Genomic DNA, 21121 nt, shown 5'->3' with positions numbered 1-21121 from the left:
GTCCAATAACATGCATTGCTCAATTTTAATTATGGTTTATTGTATAGGAAGTAGCCCTTCCCCTCAACTATACCTGCAGGGAACCATATACCAGCAATGCCAACTCTTTCTGGAACAGTCAGAACCTTGACTACTCTTTCTATTGCTACCATTGCATTTGATATTACATCTCATCAAGGATCTAATCCAAACTCTGTTCTCAAGTACTCGGAAGTAATTGCTAATGTCAATAGAGATACAGCAGTGTTTAACCAGTGTAAGCGAGAAGAAAAGTAGGGCCCTTTTGTCTCTGCCTCACCTCTTCTCATGGACTTTAAGGCCAAAGGGACTATCGTGATCATCTAGGCTGACCTCCTGCACATCACAAGCCTCAGAACCTCACCCATCCACTCCTGCAATAGGCCCACAACCTCTTGCTGAGTTATTGAAGTCCCAAACCTGGATGAAGAAAGTGATTGAAAAAGTGATTACAGTAATTTATTTTTCCAATTAATCTAACAAAAGTAGTTTTACAACTATTGTTTCAATTTCTTTTTAAATGGAGAAGAGTAAGAATGTGGAATGTTTAATAAAGGGATCCCACCTTGAAAGCTAGAGAATCTATTCTCCCCTTGATGCATGCAAAAATACCATTAATCTTACGTAGGCAGTAACAAGATATAGAACCGTTGAGCCAAATTCACCACGGGCATAAGCAAGTGCAACTCCACTGAAGTCAATGGCGTTGCATCTGCTTAGGGCAGCAACAAATTTGACTTCTGGTGTCAGCACATAAAATATCCAGCATCACAGTAAACATCAGGTTAGGGCTCTTTCTTTGGCTTCTCAAAAGGGAAATTGTCAAGGTAGCTTTCTGCTAAACGTATAAGCTGCCTCACGGCGGAAAGTAACAGGATGTCAACATCGCACGAAAGATCCAACTCGGAGCAGTAGTTTTTAACAGGTACAATCTGAGCAAGAGGGATTCCAAGTTTCTCTGCAGTTATCCGCATCTGTAGAAAAGGCACAAAATGGATTATCCTAAAGAGCTCCCCGACTATTTTTCAATCTTTCTGTTCCTTGAGGAAGCTAAGCAAAAGCTTTGAGTATTTTCACAGATATTGTTTGGTGAGATTAAAAGTGGAAGATTTTTAGTTCTTCAAACTTCCTTATACTGAAGACGTAACTACTTTCACATATATTTTGAAATCATATCCATCCTGCAACTGAAGTGGCAACTACATTTTGATGCAGTGACGGTTCAAGGCCATATTCACAATATTTTATTCTTCTTTAGCAAATTCACTGCTAGAAACTGACTGTGTAAACTGCCCTGGAGGCCAAAATCCTCTGTTTAATCTCAGAGGTGATACCCAGGACACAGAGCTATTTTTCCTCCATTATGATCTAGAAAGAACACTACTAGGGATTCATCTCTGGTATAATTCCACTTAAGTCCATATTTGGCCTTTCTAGATACAGGGGGATATATTCTCTGGGCCAATCCAGCTCCTTTGTACTGGATTTTGGTCATAACTAGACAGTTAAGATTCTGATGAGAATAACTCTTCGCTGGTATAAAACTGATACAAGTCAGCTCCTTTAGAACCACGCTTCCGCACACATCCTGACCCGGCGTCGTGTGAGATGTAGGAGTATGGGGAGTATGTCAGACGCAGGGAGGGACCAAGGCAGAGCTCTGCTTTGCTATGCTAAGCCTCTAAACCATGGTTCACACTGGGGCCAGCCCACAGAGTCAGGGACAGCCCTTCCCCCTGTGATTAACAGATTTCAGATACAGGACAGAATGTACCCCAGGGTCAGGACTCTAACCTAGGAACTGATCCAGTCCCTTTGTATCATTCCTGCTGAACAAAGCAGTCAGAACACAGTCATGTCCCCTAAGCTAAATATTCCCCAGGTGGGGGAGACTTCAAATGGCACAGAGTTGGCTATTCCTCTTGGCTGGGAGATGGTCACTTGGGCCACATTTCTCAAAGGTATTTAGGCATCTAACTCCCATTGAAATCAATGGAAGTTAGGTGCCTAAATACCTCTGAGAATTGCTGATGGCTAAATCAGCCCCAGGCCAGCCTCAGTATTGGGGAACTGCAAACCACCAGCAGCCTCTGATTCTCCACAACCTTCTACCTTGTGTTAGCATTTATGGCTGTGCAAAGTGAGTGCAGAACAGGTGTAAAAATCTACCAAAGCAAAATGGCAGCATTATACAAGCACAAGATGGAAGGTAGCAGGGAATCAAACCTTTATAGATTCTCTCCTGAGTCAGACTCTGTCAGCATGGGACAGGGGCAAGGAGTCCAAGGAGAGAATTCTATGTGCTGGTCTGTATGAGCCATGTCATGACTTAGAACAGCCTAGGGACTGTACAAAATTAATTCAGCAGTGTTTGCTCCCCGAAAGACAATCTGCTTAAAAAAAAAAAATCAGCAGAACAGAGCTCCCTCCCACTTCCTTCCTCCCCCGAAGCACTCTTTTTTTCAGTTTTATACCTATTCACACGAGGGGAAATTTGCAGCTGGCCAGTTTTGGCCAGACTCCAGCCCCTTTATATGGAGTGGGGTTTGGCAAAAGAATCTGGCCCTTAATTTTTAATGAGGTTTCTGGTATCTCCACCTTTTTCCGTTATGCAGTTTTATTCTTCAGAGGTGCAGCTTGCAATTTTAACAAGTCCTAAACCTTTTAGGTAAACCAAAACCTGAGGTATTAAATTTAGTTATATTTTCAGCTTGTGCCTACAAGACCAGAATGAGAATGTGTGTAGGAATATGAGGGGATGCAAGTATTGCAAATGTACTGTAGAGTATCACAATACCTTGATTTGTTCAAGGCAATTGAGTTAATAGATAGCACCACAGTCAACAATGCCATACTTTACCTGTTTCTCAACAGCTTTGCTTTTGTACACACACTGGACATCTTCTTCAATAGTAGGGCAAATTTCATCCACTTTAGTTAGCAAAACAAGTTGTGGGATCCCTGTACCAAAAAAAAGAGTAAGCTTTTACACCTAATTTCCCATCAGTTCTTCATTGCAACTGCTTCTCCTTACATAAGGTGAAAGCGTTTCTGTTTTGCACAACAGCATTAGAAAAAGATTAATTATTAAACTAATATTAATTGAACAGTTATTGGGCAGCACCCTAATTCTCTTGGTGGGAAGATGCTTTGTAAACAAAATTATTATTATTCCACTAGTATAGTAGACACTACACTTAATGACTCACTCATCTCATTGGGAAGATTGCCAGGGCTGAGATTCAGTGCAATGAATTCAATGACTCACAACAAGGGACTCCAAAACATGCCACACCTAGCTGAGTTCAATAGCACAACTGGGGCCTGCTTTCAACCCCGTAGGTTATGTCTCTGTCTATTGCCTCCTATGGAAATGACTCATATCACGTGGAGAGAAAATCAGGTCCCAGGTATTGTGTCCAAACATAACCACAGGAGCTGATGTAAACTGGCATTCACATATATACGACTCCCATTCTTGAGTTCTCTTTTCACTTTTTGTTGCTTCCTGTCTTCACTGCAGCTGCTAAATGAATCAATCTTACCTTTACTCCCTTTTTAAAAGGTTTTAATGCCTTGGATTGTATGTATTTTATAGTAATTACTGAAATCAAAGTGAATTTTTCCTGGAGAGATGTATTCCTAGAAGCCTAGTGCACAGCTGTTTCCCCGGGGGCCTGTGTCAACAGGAGGGCTCTACTGTACTGAGGAGCAGAAACGCAATAGGGCACACTGTACAACCAAAGAGTACAGAACAACGGAGGTGATCAGGAATTCCTCTATTCTCCACCAACACCAGAGCCCATTGCAGTGCCCATACTTCCATCAGTCTGGGGGCCTGTCCCTCCAGAGTGCATTAATCCAGCTCAGAGAGTCAGCCAGCGGGTAAACCTCAAAAACAATAAGTGGCAATTCCTCCTCCCACACCAAGGATAAGCCTGGCTCCTAGCAGTACTTCAGGCCCCTAATGACCCAAGCTGCTCAGGCCTGAAAGTCAGATCACCTCCTTGTCGTGCCCACTTCATTCAGTTCTATGATATTAGGAGACATACAACATACCAAACTGGTTCACTTTTCTTCGAAGCTGTTTCAGTTTCTCTTCCAGTTTCTCAGGGAGAATCTCAATTTTGCACCCATCAATAACAAATGCAACACAATGAATCTGATCCTTCAGAGAAGGGGTCTTGACATAGCCTGGAGAATCTGGACGAAGGGTGGCTGCTGGATTAAACTGCAAAGAAATTTTTTTATAATAATAAGTAGCACTTCCAAAGAACTGGAGATTCAAAGGGCTGTACAAACACTGATTCTCAAAATACCCCTCTGGAGCAGGAAAACAAGTATTCTTATCTCATTTTACAGAGAGGAATACTGATATGCAGAGAGGTGAAATGATTTACCCACACTCATAAAGGGAGTGGTCAAATCAGGATTAAAATTCCAGATTTCCTGATTCCCAGTCTCATACTCATTCTTCCAGACGGAGAGCCAGATTCTGATCTCTGTTATTGTAAACGTTTGGAAATCCAGAGTCGCTCCTTTGAAGTCAACAGAGTTCCTCTGAATTTGTATCCCTTGTGGAAAAGTAATAATGAAACCAAAAGGCATCTCTAGAAAATAAAGAGGATTCACGAGATATTCCGTGTGTGTGTGTGTATGTGTATGTGTGTGTGTGTACACCCATGCATACACACACACACACACACACACACACACACACCATTGACTATCCCTACTATAGAGTTTTTGAACACACTTTTTATTAAGGTTCCATCTATAAAGCATTAATAAATTATTAACAGATGTTTTAATAAATGATTCATCGATTGTTGTCGAGTCCATCAAAAATTTACCCATAACTATGGCTTATAATATCTACTTATGTGCTTATAACCATCTATACACATGCTGCTCACTACTGTAATGTGCTTTTAACATTCTTCATTTATTAATTCTTTGTAAACCATTTATAGATGGAATTTGAATATAAAGTGGGACCAAATAAATCATGGAAAGATTGGTCTTGTGGTTAAGGCATAAAACTGCGACTCAGGAGATCTCACTTCCAATATAACTTTGACCAAGATAATTAATCACTGTTCCTCAGTTTCATATCTTTAATATTACGTTAATAACACGTTATACCTCGCTGGGTTGTTATGAGGATTAAGTTAAGATTTGTGAGGAGCCAAGATACTACAATGATGAGAGTAATACAACAACCTTAGCCCTCCATCTTTGCTTCTGTAACAAGCTCAGCTCAACTGAATGGCCAATCAAATTCTACATCTCTTGCATATCACAAGAGTTAAAATTTGAAATGGTCTATAGACAGCAGCTCTCTACTAGGCAAGACAAAAGGCCAGGTAAGAAGGCACTGTACTAAGCTTGAATATGGTGGAAGCTGCTCTTTACAATGTTTTAAAATAATGTTTTCTAAAAATTCAAAATGTCAAAGTTGTTTCTGCTTTACCAAACTAACCCATTCTTCATTTTTCAATTTTTTTCACAAAAAAAATTAATAACAATTGCTCATTTCCTGAAAACCAGGTTTCCAGTTAAAAAAATTTTTTAGAGAATCATTTCAATAATATAAATGATTACATTTTTGCTAAAAATCTTTCAAAAAATGTCATGAAAAACTACAAGAATTTCAAAAGATACCAGAAATTTGGGGTAGGGGCATTAAAGTCCATTTTTCTATTTAAAACCTTTTTGTTCAAAATATTTCAACCAGCTCCAATCTTTATATACCTTGAGCCTGATTCTCTCTTGGCTTGTACCTGAACAAAGTAGGTGCCAAATGCTACCTGGGCAGAAGGGTGGATAGCGATTTAAATCAACTTCACATGACTGTAAAAGACTACACAAAATGCAGGACAGTGGAGACTCGGGCCTAAACACAAACTTCCCATAGTTTATTCCTTTTCAAATACACCTTACCTATGATCACCATTCATAAGGTTTTACTGTACAGTACCACATATGCAAGAATGTACTGAGCACTGTAGATATTTTGTTCCACAGTAATTAAATTTAGGATATAATATTTGTACATGTAAAAAAACATTAAAGGATATCAGTTGAACTGCATAGAATTGTAGAAATCCTACCTGGTACCTATCAGGAACGTGGCCTTTTATTATGTTGGACACTTCATCAATTTCCAGACCTGTTCCTGATTTTTCTTCTATTCCCATTGTGTCACAGAAGATAATAGGCAGAGGCTTGCCGTCTCTTCCATCTTTAACTGGGTAAGTCCTGTACTATTGGGGCAAAAAAAAGTAACGTATAGAAATACATATCTAAAAAATTCATATTTAGCACCAGATTATCTCTCATCCATATCGAGTAATACCTTTCTTCTCACAAGTATATGCATGGAATTCAGTGGGGCAATCATGGACTATCTTTGGGTTTTCCGTTTAGTGGGAAAAAAATGTTGATTTTTAACTAAGAGACTGTGCTTTAGCTTGGATGTTGTTTAATTAGAAGCAAATATTTACCTGTGTTGTCACGCTAGTATTATCAGATCCTGCTATGGCTTGGCTTGTCACATAACCTCGGAAAACAGAATTCACAGAGTTGAAAAAGCTGGACTTCCCAGCTCCAATTGGACCAAGAACCAAAATCCGAATCTGTGGCACTGAATTTAAATAAGGTTTGTAAGATCTGATTTCCTCCATTATTTTCCCTCTTTCCCTGTTAAGACAAAAAGATTTTCATAGTGTTAAACACCCATGAGCTCACAGCACGTTTTGCACTGCATATAGGCACAGTGAAATCAGTAAACTGAAATATTCCCCATCCCCCCCATATACTCCATCTTTAACTATCATCAAACACACAGTCTACTCAGGACTGTTGCACCAGCCAGAGTGACAACGGTTGATGGCGTCACACCAGGCACCATGTTGTTAAGTTCCTAGATCTGGCTCAATCCTGTGAATCCACAAATCTCAGGGGTGTCCCCACAACCGCACCAGGTACAGTCAAAACATGCACCCCCCAGGTGTCAATAGAGAGTTTGAGAGCATCCTGGTAACATGGCCAAAGAGCATCCAGTGGTGCTTTTGAATATAATGTACAATTGAAGAACAGCCAGATCTCTCTGAGAGAATGACCTTCACACTTTGACATGGTTTGGACATGGAATGGATCTTTAACTATGATATCCTCTAATTTTGGGTGCCCAATTTAAAACATCCTATGGCCTGATTTTCAGAAAGTGCTGAGTACCCAGAGTTCCTATTGAAGCCAATGGGAGAGTCAGGTGCTCAGCACCTATACAAATCTGGCCTACAATGTCTCAATCTGGGTACCCCAAATCAGTGGTCAACTTTGAAAATTTTGAAAATGTATTCAACTAATGCTGCCTAAAACAGTTGCTTTGACATGTCACTGGAGAATTAAATCTCTGTTGCAATGTGCTGACTCTGTCACTGGTAATGCAGCAAAGTTACATTCATTCATTCAAACAGGCTTAGAAGTAGACATCCAGCCTGCGGGACCGTCCTGCCCAGCCCCCAAGCTCCTGGACTGGGAGGCTAGCCCCCGACCTCTCTCCTGCAGTCCCCCCAGCCCCGCAGCCTCAGCTCACTCGCTCCGCCACCGGCACAATGCTCTGGGCGGCGAGGCTGTGAGCTCCTGGGGCAACGCAGCTGCAGAGCCCAGCCTGACCCGGTGCTCTGTGCTGCATGGTGGCGGCGTGGCTCAGCTCCAGCCGGGCGGCGCAGCTGTAGCGCCGCCAGCCACCGGTGCTCCAGGCAGCGCGGTAAGGGGACAGGGAGCAGGGGGGTTGGATAGAGGGCAGGGGAGTTCAGGGTGGTGGTCAGGGGGCGGGGGTGTGGATAAGGGTCGGGGTGGTCAGGGGAGGAACAGGAGGTTGAATGGGGGCAGGAGTTCCAGGGGGGCAGTCAGGAAGGAGGGGGGGTTGGATGGGGTGGAGGGGGCAGTCACGGGTAGGGGTTCCGGAGGCAGTTAGGGGATAGGGAGAAGGGGTGGTTGGATGAGGCAGGGGTTCCCAGGGGGGCATCAGGAATGAGAGGAGGGGTTGGATGGGCCGGCGGGGGTCCGAGGGCGGTCAGGGGACAGGGAGCGGGGCTGTGTGGATGGGGCAGGGGTCTCAGAGGGGCAGTCATGGAACGGGGGGGGGGGTTGGATCGGGCAGGAGTCCCGGGGGGGGGGGGGGGGGGGAGACAGATAGGAGGTGGGTGCTTTTTACACTGTTGACACATGGCATCTTTGACAAAAGATCCTCTACAGCTAACTTTGTACAGCATACATGCTTAGCAGAAGCACAACATTTTTTCATGGAAGATGCTTTAACTACCCAGATATCTGTTGGAAAAGTAGGACAGCAAAGCACAAAATGTCTAACAAGGTCTCTGAATGTGTTGAAGATCATGTGTTGTTTCAGACGGTGAAGGAAGTAAGCAGGAAGCAACCACTTTAGATTTGATTCAGAATAAATAATAGGAAGGAATTGGTTGCAAATCTGAAGGTAGAAGGCAATTTGGGTGAAAGTGATCATGAAATGATAGATTTCATGACTCTAAGGAAAGGAAGGAGTGAGAACAGCAGAATGAGGACAATGGACCTCAAACTCAGAGAACTGGTAGGAAGGTCCCATGGGAAGAAAATGTAAGGAAAAAGGATGTTCAGTAGAGGTGGCAGTTTCTCAGAGAGACAATATTAAATGCACAGCACCAAACTATCCAGATGTGAAGGAAAGACAGCAAGAATAGTAAAAGGCCAATATGACCTGAAAAATCAAAAAAGAATCATACAAAAAGTGGAAATGTGAACAAATTGCTAACAGAGAACAGAAGAGTAGTATAAGCAGGTAGGGACAAAATCAGAAAGGCTAAGGCACCAAATGAGTTACACCTAAAATGGGACATAAAAGCAGGGTGGATTTTAAAAAAAGATTTTTAAATATTATTTAAATTATAAGAAGTTTTCTTTTTATAAACAAACCTGTTAAAAATAAAATCTGAATTTAATACAAAATATGTTAAGGCCAAAATTTATTATAATTTCTTGCAATATTTAAATTAAAGAATTAGTATGCTGAATCCATGAGCCTCCATCAAAAACTCTGAGTTAAAAGCTGCTTTTCTAGTATCAGGGGGAAAACATTTAACTTTTGAGGTCAAACTTTATAAATGTGGCACAAGAGTAGCAATTAAGCAATATATCATTCACTATTTTCTAACATACTAAAAATGTACCATTAATAAGAATCTGAAAATATAAAGCTATATATTTGTTTAAATAAATGCATATAATTATAGTGTACCTTCCTAGATAGCAAAAAAAGAACCAAATCTAGTGTAATGGTTCTATTTAGTTGTAAATCAACATGTTTTAATGGTTATATCAGCCAATGAGAATGCACCTTTCTTTAGAAATACAAATGAAAAAGTTAATTAAAAGGGATTATTTAAATCACGACTTTCCACTTGGTGATTTAGATCAATCCACCCTGCATAAAAGGCAATAAGAAGAGGTTCTATAAATATAGTAGGGAGCAAGAGAAAGACAAGGAAACATGTAGATACACTACTTGGTAGGTGGGGAAGGAGAGCTAATAGATGATGGCAAGACATGTTTAATGCCTATTTTGTTTCAGTATTTGCTAAAATGTTACCAGATACTTAACACAATTAATATGAACAAGGGGAAAGGGAAAGAACAGGTTAAAGAGTAAGTTAGATGTATTCAAATTTTCAAAGACTGATGAAATTCACATTAGGGTACTTAAGGAACTAGCTGAAGCAATCTCAGAACCGTTAGCAATTATCTTTGAGAACTCATGGAGGGTAGGTGATGTCCCAGAGGACTGGAGAAGAGCAAACATACTGTTTATCTTTAAAAAGAGGAACAAAGAGGATCTGGGGAGTTACAGTCAGCCTAATTTCAATACTTGGAAAGATACTGGAACAAATTATTAAACATCAATTTGTAAACGTCATTCTGGAGGATAAGAGGGTGATAAAGAATAGCCAACATGAATTTATGAAGAACAAATCATGCCACCTAACATAATCTCTTTCTTTGACAGGGTTACTGGCATAGTGGATCAGAGGTGAATCTGTAGACATGACATATCTTGATTTTAGTAAGGCTTTTGAGACAGTCCTACATGACATTCTCATAAGCAAATTAGAGAAATGTGGTCTAGACGAAATTACTATAAGGTGGGTGCAACACTGGTTAAAAGAGTGTGATGAAGTGGGAATTTTTCATAATATTTTGGATGAATATTGTCGGTGTCTCAGTTTCCCCTATGTACTGCATGATTAACTAGCTGGTGGGAAAAGGCGGTTTACTTTTTGTAGCGATACAGGTATGACTGTTCCCTGGCTATCTGCGGTCTGGGGCCTGGGCCCCATACCCATGCAAAGTTTCAGAAGACAATGGCCGCTCCGACTGCCCAGACATTTGGTGCCAAGCAACTAATGACATGGGACTGCCAAGCCCCTCTGCAGGAAGCCAGCCAGTTTTGACCAGCTGGAGAAAAAAGAAAAAGGTGGACAGCCAGGTGATGAGAGGTTTGCCCAGGAAGAAGAACAAAGGTGAGGAAGGGCAGAGGGGATTGTATAAGTGTGGGCTGCTGGCAGCAAGACACACTCTTCTGGACTGGGACTCAAGGGGCGTCAAAGAGAGCTTGGGGCTCAGGACTGACCGAGATGGAATATTCTGTAACTCTCTATGTTAACCAAGGACTTTCTACGCTGTGTTCCAGATATCTAATAAACCTTTCTGATTTTTACAACGCTGTCTGAGATTCACTCCAGATTAAAACAACAAGGAGTCCTTGTGGCACCTTAGAGACTAACAAATTTATTTGGGCATAAGCTTTCATGGGCTAGAACCCACTTCATCAGATGCATGGAGTGGAAAATACAGTAGCAGGTATATTTATACATAGAACATGAAAAGATGGGAGTTGCCTTACCAGGTGGGGGGTCAGTCTAACGAGACTAAATATACCTGCTACTGTATTTTCCAATCCATGCATCTGATGACGTGGGTTCTAGCCCACAAAAGCTTATGCTCAAATAAATTTGTTAGTCTTTAAGATGCCACAAGGACTCCTCATTGTTTTTGCTAATACAGACTAACACGGCTACCACTCTGAAACCTGACTCCAGATCAGGGGTAGGCAACCTATGGCATGCATGCCGAAGGCGGCACGCGAGCTGATTTTCCGTGGCACTCACACTGCCCGGGTCCTGGCCACTGGTCCGGGGGGCTCTGCATTTTAATTTAATTTTAAATGAAGCTTCTTAAACATTTTAAAAACCTTATTTACTTTACATACAACAATAGTTTAGTTATATATTATAGACTTAGAGAACAAGACCTTCTAAAAACATTAAAATGTATTACTGGCATGCAAAACCTTAAATTAGAGTGAATAAATGAAGACTCAGCACACCACTTCTGAAAGGTTGCTGACCCCTGCTCCAGATTAAGGAAATTAGGGGTGCATTGCTCCCTTTGGGTGTGCAAGCCTTCCCCAGGTGTCCAATTCAAATGGACTCACTAAGGGGAGCTCACGGAGTTAAGCAGGGGTGCTGAAGGCTCAGAGGTTCGGTCCCAGGAGGCAGAGAATCGATGAGGCTTACCCCAGTGAGAGAATGTAACCCAAAGGGGGATAACACACTGAAGGGGTCTTCTTGGGGACTCTTCCAGAGCTGTGCGAGAGCACCAGACCTGTGGATTCTGTGACAAAGATTATTCTTAAAGAGCAGTTATTAAGGGTTTGCCGTCATACTGAGTGGACCTATCCAGTGGGGTTCCACACGGATTGGTCCTGGGTATGAAAGTATTCCATATTTTCATTTATGACTTGAATAATGAAGTGGAGAATATGTTTATAAAATAAGTGGATGACACCAAGCTGAAGGGATTATAAACACTTTGGATGACAAGGTTGGAATTCAAAATGAGCTTGACAAATTGGAGAATTGGTCTGAAATCAACAAAATGCAATTCAATAAAGACAAGGGCATAGTACTAAAATTAGGAAGGAAAAATCAAATGTGCAGCTACAAAATGGGGAGTAACTGGCTAGGCAGTAGTAGTGCTGAAAAGGATCTGGGGGTTATAGTGGCTCACAAATTGAATACGAGTCAACAATGTAATGCAGTTGCGAAAAAAGCTAATATGATTCTGGAGTCTGTTAACAGGAGTGACAAATGTAAGGCACAGGAGGGAACTGTCCCGATCTGCTCAGCGCTGGTGAGGCCCAAACAGGAGATCTGTGTCCAATTCTGGGCACTACAATTTAAGAAAGATGTGGACAAATTAGAAAGAGTCCAGAGGACAGCAACAAATATGATGAAAAGTTTAGAAAATCTGATCTATAAGGAAAAGTTAAAAAAACTCAGCATATTTAGACTTCAGAAAACAAGACTGAGGGAGGACTTCAAATATGTTAAGGGCTCTGGCTTTTTGGCCGCCCCAAGCAAAAATAAAATGGGGCGGCCAGAACGGCAAAGCAAAAAAAAACCTGCAGCGCGGCCGGAGCGCGGGTGCAGGGGGACTAGCTAGTGGGGGGGAGGGGGAGGGAGCGGGCGGGAAAGAGAGAGAAGGGGGGCAACCAGGGCTACAACGGGGCACGGCCACGTGGCCCCTCCCGCCGTGCCGCCTGCCGGGAGGGCTCCGCTCCGGTTGGCGGGGAGGGAAGGACAAGGACTGCCCTGCCGGGCTTCCTGCAGGGCGCTCCCGTCCTCCGCGCCGCCGCCCCCTACAGGGCGGCCGGAGTGGAACGGAAAAAAAAAGCGGCCGTGCCTGGAGCCGGCCCTGAGGGCTATTATAAGAAGGAGGGTGATCAATTGTTCTCCATGTCCACTGAATGCAGGACAAGAAGTAATGGTTTTAATCTGCAGCAATGGAGATTTAGGTTAGGATATTCGGAAAACCTTTCTAACTATAAGGACAGTTAAGCTCCGGAATAGGCTTCTCAGGGAGGTTATAGAATCCCCATCACTGGAGGTTTTTAAGCACAGGTTAGATAAACACCTGTCAGGGATGATCTAGGTATATTTAGTCCTGCCTCAGTGCAGGGAGCTAGACTAGGTGACTTCTTGAGATCCCCTCCAGCCCCATATTTCTATAATTCTATGCTGAGATGCACAGGGTTTTCTAAACGTATCAAATACTTTTATGTTTGCCACACTGTACCTATGCCACTCTGGGAACTGGCCAGATAAGTAACTAGCTGCTTAATCATGGTCTGTAATCCTCTAGAATGTCACTTTAAGTCTCTGCCATGGCAGACTCAGTGTGGCTAAGAATAAGCATAGCTCTTCATGAAGCTTATTTTGGTCCAGACATTAATAACTCATTTATGTTTGATCTGTTCTGAAATCATCATTTTGTACTTATCCCCAGATTGTGAGGTGCTCAGACACTATCATGGAAATCATAGAATATCAGGGTTGGAAGGGACCTCAGGAGGTCATCTAGTCCAACCCCCTGCTTGAAGCAGGACCAATCCCCAGACAGATTTTTGCCTCAGATCCCTAAATGGCCCCCTCAAGGATTGAACTCACAACCCTGGGTTTAGCAGGCCAATACTCAAAGCACTGAGCTTTCCCTCCGCCCCGATGGTCATAGGTGCCATATTAGTACCTAAGATACACAGATGAGCATCTTAGCAACACATAAGTCTGTCTACTCTAGCACCATCTAGTTAATTTCTAAAGTAACTCACATCACCACAGTATTTGGTGGCCACAGATCATTACAGTGATATATTACAACAGTTAACTTACTCAGTTGTCCATGTAATCTTTCTCCATGGAGATTCCAGGAAACTGCTAATATCTAGGGGAAAGGAACATATAACATTAAGAGTATGAAGCTATAATTTCCTCAGTAAACATTTTCTCTTTTGATATCAACTTACCTTCAACTCGATACACCTCACATTCTATAAGGCCTAGATCATTTCCATGCAAGTCAGCAACATTGTATGTGTAGTTGTTGTTAGAACTTGCTGCTGCTGCTGCTGCATTTTGGTTCAACAACTGCAGTGCTCCACCTCCAAAATTAGGGCCCATGGAACTATAGTCATATATAGCACCTGATGCAGTTTTAACAGGAATTTTTAGTGGGCTGAGCACACCCTCTTTGCCTTTTAATCTAAAGAGAAAAGCCTTCTCATCATTTATGTACCCTCCAGATGAAACATAGCTCTGACATGTAAAGCCTCCAAAAATATAACCACTTCCATTATATGCTACTGCTACAGTTGGTCCTTGTGCATCACACTTGGCATGAAATATAGAAGCATTGTAACCATGGACGCTTGCTTTATAGAGAAGAGAGAATTGTCTGCTCCCCAACAGATGTTGCAGTTGCTTTACTTCATCTTGTGTTAATCTAGATTTGACACCAGCCATTCTTCTTAATCTAAAAAGACAGAAAAGATGTTACAAATACAAGTATAACAATAAGAAAAATGTATTATTATTTTTAACTCATCTCACCAAAGATGGAAGACAGTAGTGAAGGCCTTTGTTCCCCATGGAATAGTAAATCATTATCATCATCATTATTAGTTTTATTCCATGACTATCTAGACGTTCCAACTGAGGACATGTGTATTGTGCCTAACATTGCGTTAGGAACTATCCAAACACATAGTTAGAGACAGTCCCTAACCCAAAAAGCCTACTGTCAAAATAAACAAGACAGACAAATAGTGGGAGAAAGATGTTTTTATCACCATTAACAGATGTGGGAAATGAAGCAGGGAGGGCCAGCTAGTATAAATCAGCATAGCTTCATGGACTTCACAGCAAAATACTTTTTCTGCCTGAATGGAGACAAAATATTCTTAAAACGTATGGCCCAATTTTGTTGCCTTTACTCAGGCAAAACTCCTATTGACTTCAATGCAAATCAGGACCATTTTATCTAGATGGTGAAACCTTTCATACTGTAACCTGATTCTAATCTTACTTGGACTGGATAACTCCACAGACTTCACTGGTTTATGGTGGTGTAAATGAGAGAAAATACATATTCACTGTCTCAAAAATATAATTCCCAGTTTATGGAGTGAATCTTTTTCTATTTCCAATAACAAAAGAATGGCATACTGGGTAAGACTAATGGTCCATCTAGCCCGGTATCCTGTCTTCTGACAGTAATCAGTGCAAGATGCTTCAGACAGAATGAACAGAACAGGGCAATTTTGAGTGATACATCCCCTATCGTCCAGTCCCAGCTTCTGACACTAGGAGCTTTAGGGACACCCAGAGCATAGGTTTGCATCCCTGACCATCTTCGATAATAATCATTGATGGACCTATCCTCCATGAATTTATTTAATTCTTTTTTGAATCCAGTTATATTTGTGGCCTTCACAACATCTTCTGGCAACAAGTTCCAGAGGCTGACACTGCATTGTGTGAAGACGTACTTCTTTTTGTTTGTTTTAAACCTGTTGCCTATTAATTTCATTAGGTGATCCCCTAGTTCTTGTGTTATATGAAGGGGTAAATAACACTTTCCTAGTCACTTTTTCCATACCATTCATGATTTTATAGAACTCTATCATACTCCCCCTTAGTCAATCTCTTTTCTAAATAAAACAGTATGAAAGTTGTTCCACACCCCTAATCATTTTTGTTGTCCTTCTCTGCACCTTTTCCAATACTATTATATCTTTTTAGAGATGGGATGATCAGAACTTTACACAGTATTCAAAATGATTAAAAGTCTAGAAAACATGACGTATGAGGGAAGATTGAAAAAATTGGGTTAGTTTTCTCTTCTCCAGACTAAACAGAGAGGGGATATGATAACAGTTTTCAAGTACATAAAAGGTTGTTACAAGGAGGAGGGAGAAAAATTGTTCTTCTTAACCTCTGAGGATAGGACAAGAAGCAATGGGCTTAAATTGCAGCAAGGGTGGTTTAGGTTGGACATTAGGAAAAACATCCTGTCAGAGTGGTTAAGCACCATAATAAATTGCCTAGGGAGGTTTTGGAATCTCCATCATTGGGGATTTTTAAGATCAGGTTAGACAAACACCTGTCAGAGATGGTCTAGATAATACTTAGTCCTGCCTTGGGTGCAGGGGTCTGGACTAGATGACCTCTTGAGGTCCCTTCCAGTTCTATGATTCTATGTGGGTGTATCATGTATGTTTATAATGGCACTATAATATTTTCTGTTTTATTATCTATCCCTTTCCTAATGGTCCTTAACATTGTTAGCTTTTTTGACTGCCGCTGCACATTGAGTGGATGTTTTCAGAGAACTATCCACAAGGACTCCAATTTTTCTTTCCTGAGTGGTACAAGCTAATTTAGACCCCATCATTTTGTATGCATAGTTGGGATTTTTTCCCCCCCAATATGCATTACTTTGTACTTAGCAACGTTGAATTTCATCTGCTATTTTGTTGCCCAGTCACCCAGTTTTCCCTTTGTAACATTTTGCAGTCAGCTTTGGACTTAACTATCTTGAGTAATTTTGTATCATCTGCAAATTTTGCCACCTCACTGTTTACCCCTTTTTCCAGATCATTTATGAATATGTTGAATAGTACTAGTCCCAGTACAGACCCCTGGGGGGACCCCACTATTTACCTCTCTCCATTCTGAAAACTGACCATTTATTTCTACTCTTTGTTTCCTATCTTATAACCAGTTACCAATCCATGAGAGGACCTTCCCTCTTATCCCAGGACTGCTTAGTTTGCTTAAGAGCCTTTGGTGAGGGACCTTGTCAAAGGATTTCTGAAAGACCAAGTACACTATATCCACAGGATCACCCTTGTCCAAATGCTTGTTGACACCCTTAAATAATTCTAATATAATGGCCTTTACAAAAGCCATGTTGACTCTTCAGCAATATATCATGTTGATCTATGTGTCTGATAATTCTGTTGTTTAGTATAGTTTCAACCAATTTGCCTGGTAATGAAACTGTTTGAAATGGGCCACTCTCATTACCACTACAAAAGTGATTTTTCCTCCCTTGGTATCCTACTGTTAATTGAATTGTCTCAGACTGACCTCCCACTTGGTAAGGCAACTCCCATCTTTTCATGTGCTGTGTATTTATACCTGCTACTGTATTTTCCACTCCATGCATCTGGTGAAGTGGGTTCTAGCCCACGAAAGCTTATGCCCAAATAAATTTGTTAGTCTCCAAGGTGCCACAAGGACTCCTTGTTGCTTTTCCTGGTAATGAAGTTAGGCTTACCGGCCTGTAATTGCCAGGGTCGCCTCTGGAGCCCTTTTTAAAAATCAACATTAAATTAGCTACCCTCCAGTCACCTCACCTGGTACAGCAGCTGAATTAAGCGATAGGTTATATGCCACAGTTAATAGTTCTGCAATTTTATATATGAAACTCTTGGGTGAATATCATCTGGTTGTGGTGACTTATTAACTGTTCAATTTATCAATTTGTTCCAAAACTTCCTCTGCTGCCACACCACCTCCTGAGATAGTTCCTCAGATTTGTCACCTAAAAAGAATAGCTCAGGTGTGGGGATTTCCCCAATATACTCTATAAAGAATTAATTTAGCTTCTCTGCAATGGCCTTATCTTCCTTGAGTGCTCCTTTAGCACCTTGATTGTCCAATGGCACTGTTTAGCAGGTTTCTGATGTATTAAAAAAATGCTGTTGGTTTTTATGTCTTCACTAGTTGTTCTTCAATTTCTTTCTTGGCCTGCCTTATTGTATTTCTACACTTGACTTGCCAAAGTTTATCCTCCTTTCTATTTTCCTCACTAGAATTTGACTTCCAATTTCTAAAGGATGCCTTTTTGCCTCTAACCACCTCTTTTACTCTGCAGTCTAGTCACAGTGGAACTTTGCTGCTTTTCTTTTCTTTTTTTAATTTGGGGTGTGCATTCTGTTTGAGCCTCTATTATGCTGTTTTTAAATAGTCTCCATGCAATTTGCAGGCAATTCACCCTTGTGACTGTTCCTTTTAATTTCCATTTAACTAGCTTCCTCATTTTTGTGGTTTCACTTTTTGAAGTTAAAGGCTACTGTGGTGGGTTTCTTTGGCATTTTCCCCCTGCAATTATGTTAAATTTAACATTATGGTCACTATGAGTGGTTCAGCTACATTCACCTCTTGGACCAGATCCCGTGTTCCACTTAGGACTAAATCCAGTATTGCCTCTCCCCTTGTGGGTTCCAGGACAAGTTGCTCCAAGATGCAGTCATTTATGGTGCCTAGAAATTTTACCTCTGCATCCCTTCCTGAGGCGACATATACCAGTCAATAGGAGGATAGTTGAAAAAACCCATTATTAATGTGTTTTCTGCCTTTGTCGCCTTTCTCTCAATATTTCACAATCATTGTTACTATCCCAGTCATACTCCTACACTCTTCCATCCATCTTCAAGGATGGAATTACTGTCCATAGAGATTCTATGGTACAGTTTGATTCATTTAAGATTTTTACTTTGACGCTATGCTTTCTTTCACACATAGTGGCACTACCCCAACAAATGAGCTACTCTGTCATTCCTATATATTTTGCACCCTGGCCAGTTAATGACCAGTTGAAAGCACAGAGCCAGTCCTGTAAATCCTAACCTGAAAGCTACTTGTATGAGCAAAGTGCATGGGGTTTATTGTCTGCATAACCACACAAGATTAGTTTAATAATTCTGAAGGTTATGTTGCAAGTAGAAAGAAAGAATTAACAAACACATCAATGTTATTTGTGTTTTCACCTTGCCACGTTTCATTTCTTCTTTCACTGCATTGTTTGTATGGACTGACACAGAGGCTAACACACCTCCAAAAATTGTTCTTTTTTCAGTTCTCTTAATATTTTCCAAGAGGAGGGATGGTTGTTTTTTTTCCATACTGACTGCTCTGCCAGAAGAAATCTTTGTGTGCAGCCAGATTGGGGGGGGGGGGGGGGGGGGGAGGGAGGGGAAGGGGGAAGAGTTGGTGTCCTTTTTTGGTGAGAAATGCCTTTAGGTAATTTGGATCTGCCTATATTGGATTTCAAAGTCTTGAGTATCATGTCAAATGGTATATACTCTATTTTATTATTATTCATTATAGAGATAAAAAAGAAATATAAAGCTGTCCTCTACTCTTTGGGTCCTTTATCTGTAAATATGCAGAACTTTCAAGACCACTTACTGCTTAATTTCATATTAACAAATTTCTGCATGGCACAGTGCACATACTTTGCTCAGAAATGTACAATACATGCTGTCCTGAATAAATGTTCTTGTCTTGTCTCCAACTTGGAGAATTTAAAAAGAACATTCTTTATGAGATTTCCAAAGTATTCCTCTGTCCAAATATATTAGAATGATGTGACAGAAAAGATGAAACTCTACATTCTACTATTGGCAGGGGAGTGCTTCCTAAACACACTATGCTCCCTGCTTATCAAGAAGAACTAGACCTAACACTTCTTGTTTTGGGTACATCAAGAATGACTTCTCTTGCAACGGTAAGCCAATTTCTCTGCTCTCTATTTAAATATATTGCCCCGAAGGGGATGAGCCAGGATTCAATTATTACCACTAAAATTTTAGGAATATTTAATTTAGAAAAGACTATTAGGGTTAGAATTACTTGAAAGTTCTCTACCTAGACTGTAGGTGGAGCTAGAGTTATGGTTAACACATTCCCTGATTGTTGCCCCAAATGCCCGATCTCAACCTAAGCTTCAAGTTACCCTGAATAAATCAAGAGTAACATTACTGTACCATGCGTAAAGGTATAACTTGAACCCGATCTTATATACGACCATATTCACACCTCTGCATCCACATTCAAGAGCAGATTTTTGCCCTTCTGTGGGTATTAGTTAAAGGGATGGTAGGGGAAGTATTTTACTACCCGTCTTGTGGTTATATCACAAACTGACAAGTACTGGCACTCAGCAGCCGCTGCTACTGTCCATCGCTGCTGAATGCCAATTTCCCCAAGGTCTCTGTAGCAGAGGCTTTGCTAACATGTTCAGTGTGAAACAAGGAGATTTCTTTTAAACAGTGCTTTTAGCTAAGAGATGATGTTATGAAACAAGGGAATCCAGAACATGATTGATGTTATTTTCACCTCATTGGTAGCTGGCACAACTCTCTCATTCTGGCTCTTCAGTCACGACACTTCCTCCTTGCTCAGCACAGCTAACATACAAATGGCTTTCTGAAGCATGGCCTGGGACATGCAGGACTCCACTGGCTAATAAAGTGATCAATATCTGGTTTAACTAGCCTCTGGTCTGATCTGAAACACATAACTTAGCGTTTTGATAGCAAGAATTGCTTCAACGAAGCTACAGTGCAAGTGTAAAAGCTTGGGGAAGGGAAAGGGAAGCTTTAGCGAAGGGAAATGAGATCATCTTCCAGCTCCTGACACCAGCTACACGTTAGAGTCTAGAAAGAGACTCATCATAGAAAGAGAAATTTTCCGACCGCAGCTTGCCAGCACTTAAAAACCAAACCTTCTCTCGAACCATCTTAGCATTTTAAGCGCTCACAATGGATATATACAAAGATATGGGCTCTTACCGTGCAAGCGCTTCTGTTGGAAAGTCTCAGGGCGGAGAAGAAACGAAACTGAAAGTCAAACCTTTGTTCTTTACAGCCCTGCCGCCAATACCAAAGCAGCCAATGGAGTTGGATTTCTCCAGTCTCCCGGGAGCGGGCTGCCAGCCCCTATCAAGTTACCAGCTCAGAGACAATTCTGCTACAACATAAAAGAAAGGTGATGTGATCTCCAGCTTCCAGTGAACACCAGTGCTACTCACGGTGTAATAACAAGGAAAGGAAAGGGTTAGACTTCGAAATGAAGAGTTATTGCAAAGTATTATTTTAAGTGAAGGTTTTGTGGGTGAAATCCTGGCACCTTTGGAAGCTTTGCTATCACTGCCAGTGCTAAGTAGGGTACAACAAATCGGAATGTAAGCACGGCTCACCATAGGTGCTGGAAGTAGAGGTGCTGGGGGTGCTGCAGAACTCCCTGGCTTGAAGTAGTTTCCATTATATTCTGGGTTTACAGTTTGGTTCAATGGCTCTCAGTGCCCCCACTATAAAAATCATTGCAGCACCTGCGCCGCTCACTTGCCACTAGGC

At 41.3% G+C, this 21121-nt stretch overlaps 1 protein-coding gene across 1 annotated transcript; it reads right to left on the bottom strand.

Moving 5' to 3' along the window:
- Positions 1–517: 517 nt before the first annotated feature.
- LOC135882726 (interferon-induced protein 44-like) lies at positions 518–20612 on the bottom strand. The gene is made up of 8 exons (XM_065409729.1): positions 20558–20612; positions 13943–14448; positions 13809–13860; positions 6525–6720; positions 6132–6284; positions 4078–4249; positions 2879–2979; positions 518–992 (listed from the first exon to the last, which is right to left on the bottom strand). The coding sequence occupies exons 2-8, from the start codon at positions 14436–14438 to the stop codon at positions 804–806; spliced, it is 1359 nt and encodes a 452-aa protein (XP_065265801.1). The 5' UTR covers positions 14439–14448; positions 20558–20612; the 3' UTR covers positions 518–803.
- Positions 20613–21121: the final 509 nt, after the last annotated feature.

The sequence above is a fragment of the Emys orbicularis genome, chromosome 8, assembly GCF_028017835.1.
Source record: "Emys orbicularis isolate rEmyOrb1 chromosome 8, rEmyOrb1.hap1, whole genome shotgun sequence".
Taxonomy (NCBI): domain Eukaryota; kingdom Metazoa; phylum Chordata; order Testudines; family Emydidae; genus Emys; species Emys orbicularis.
Note: the sequence above shows the minus strand (reverse complement) of the source record. Positions and strands in the feature narration are given on the sequence as shown.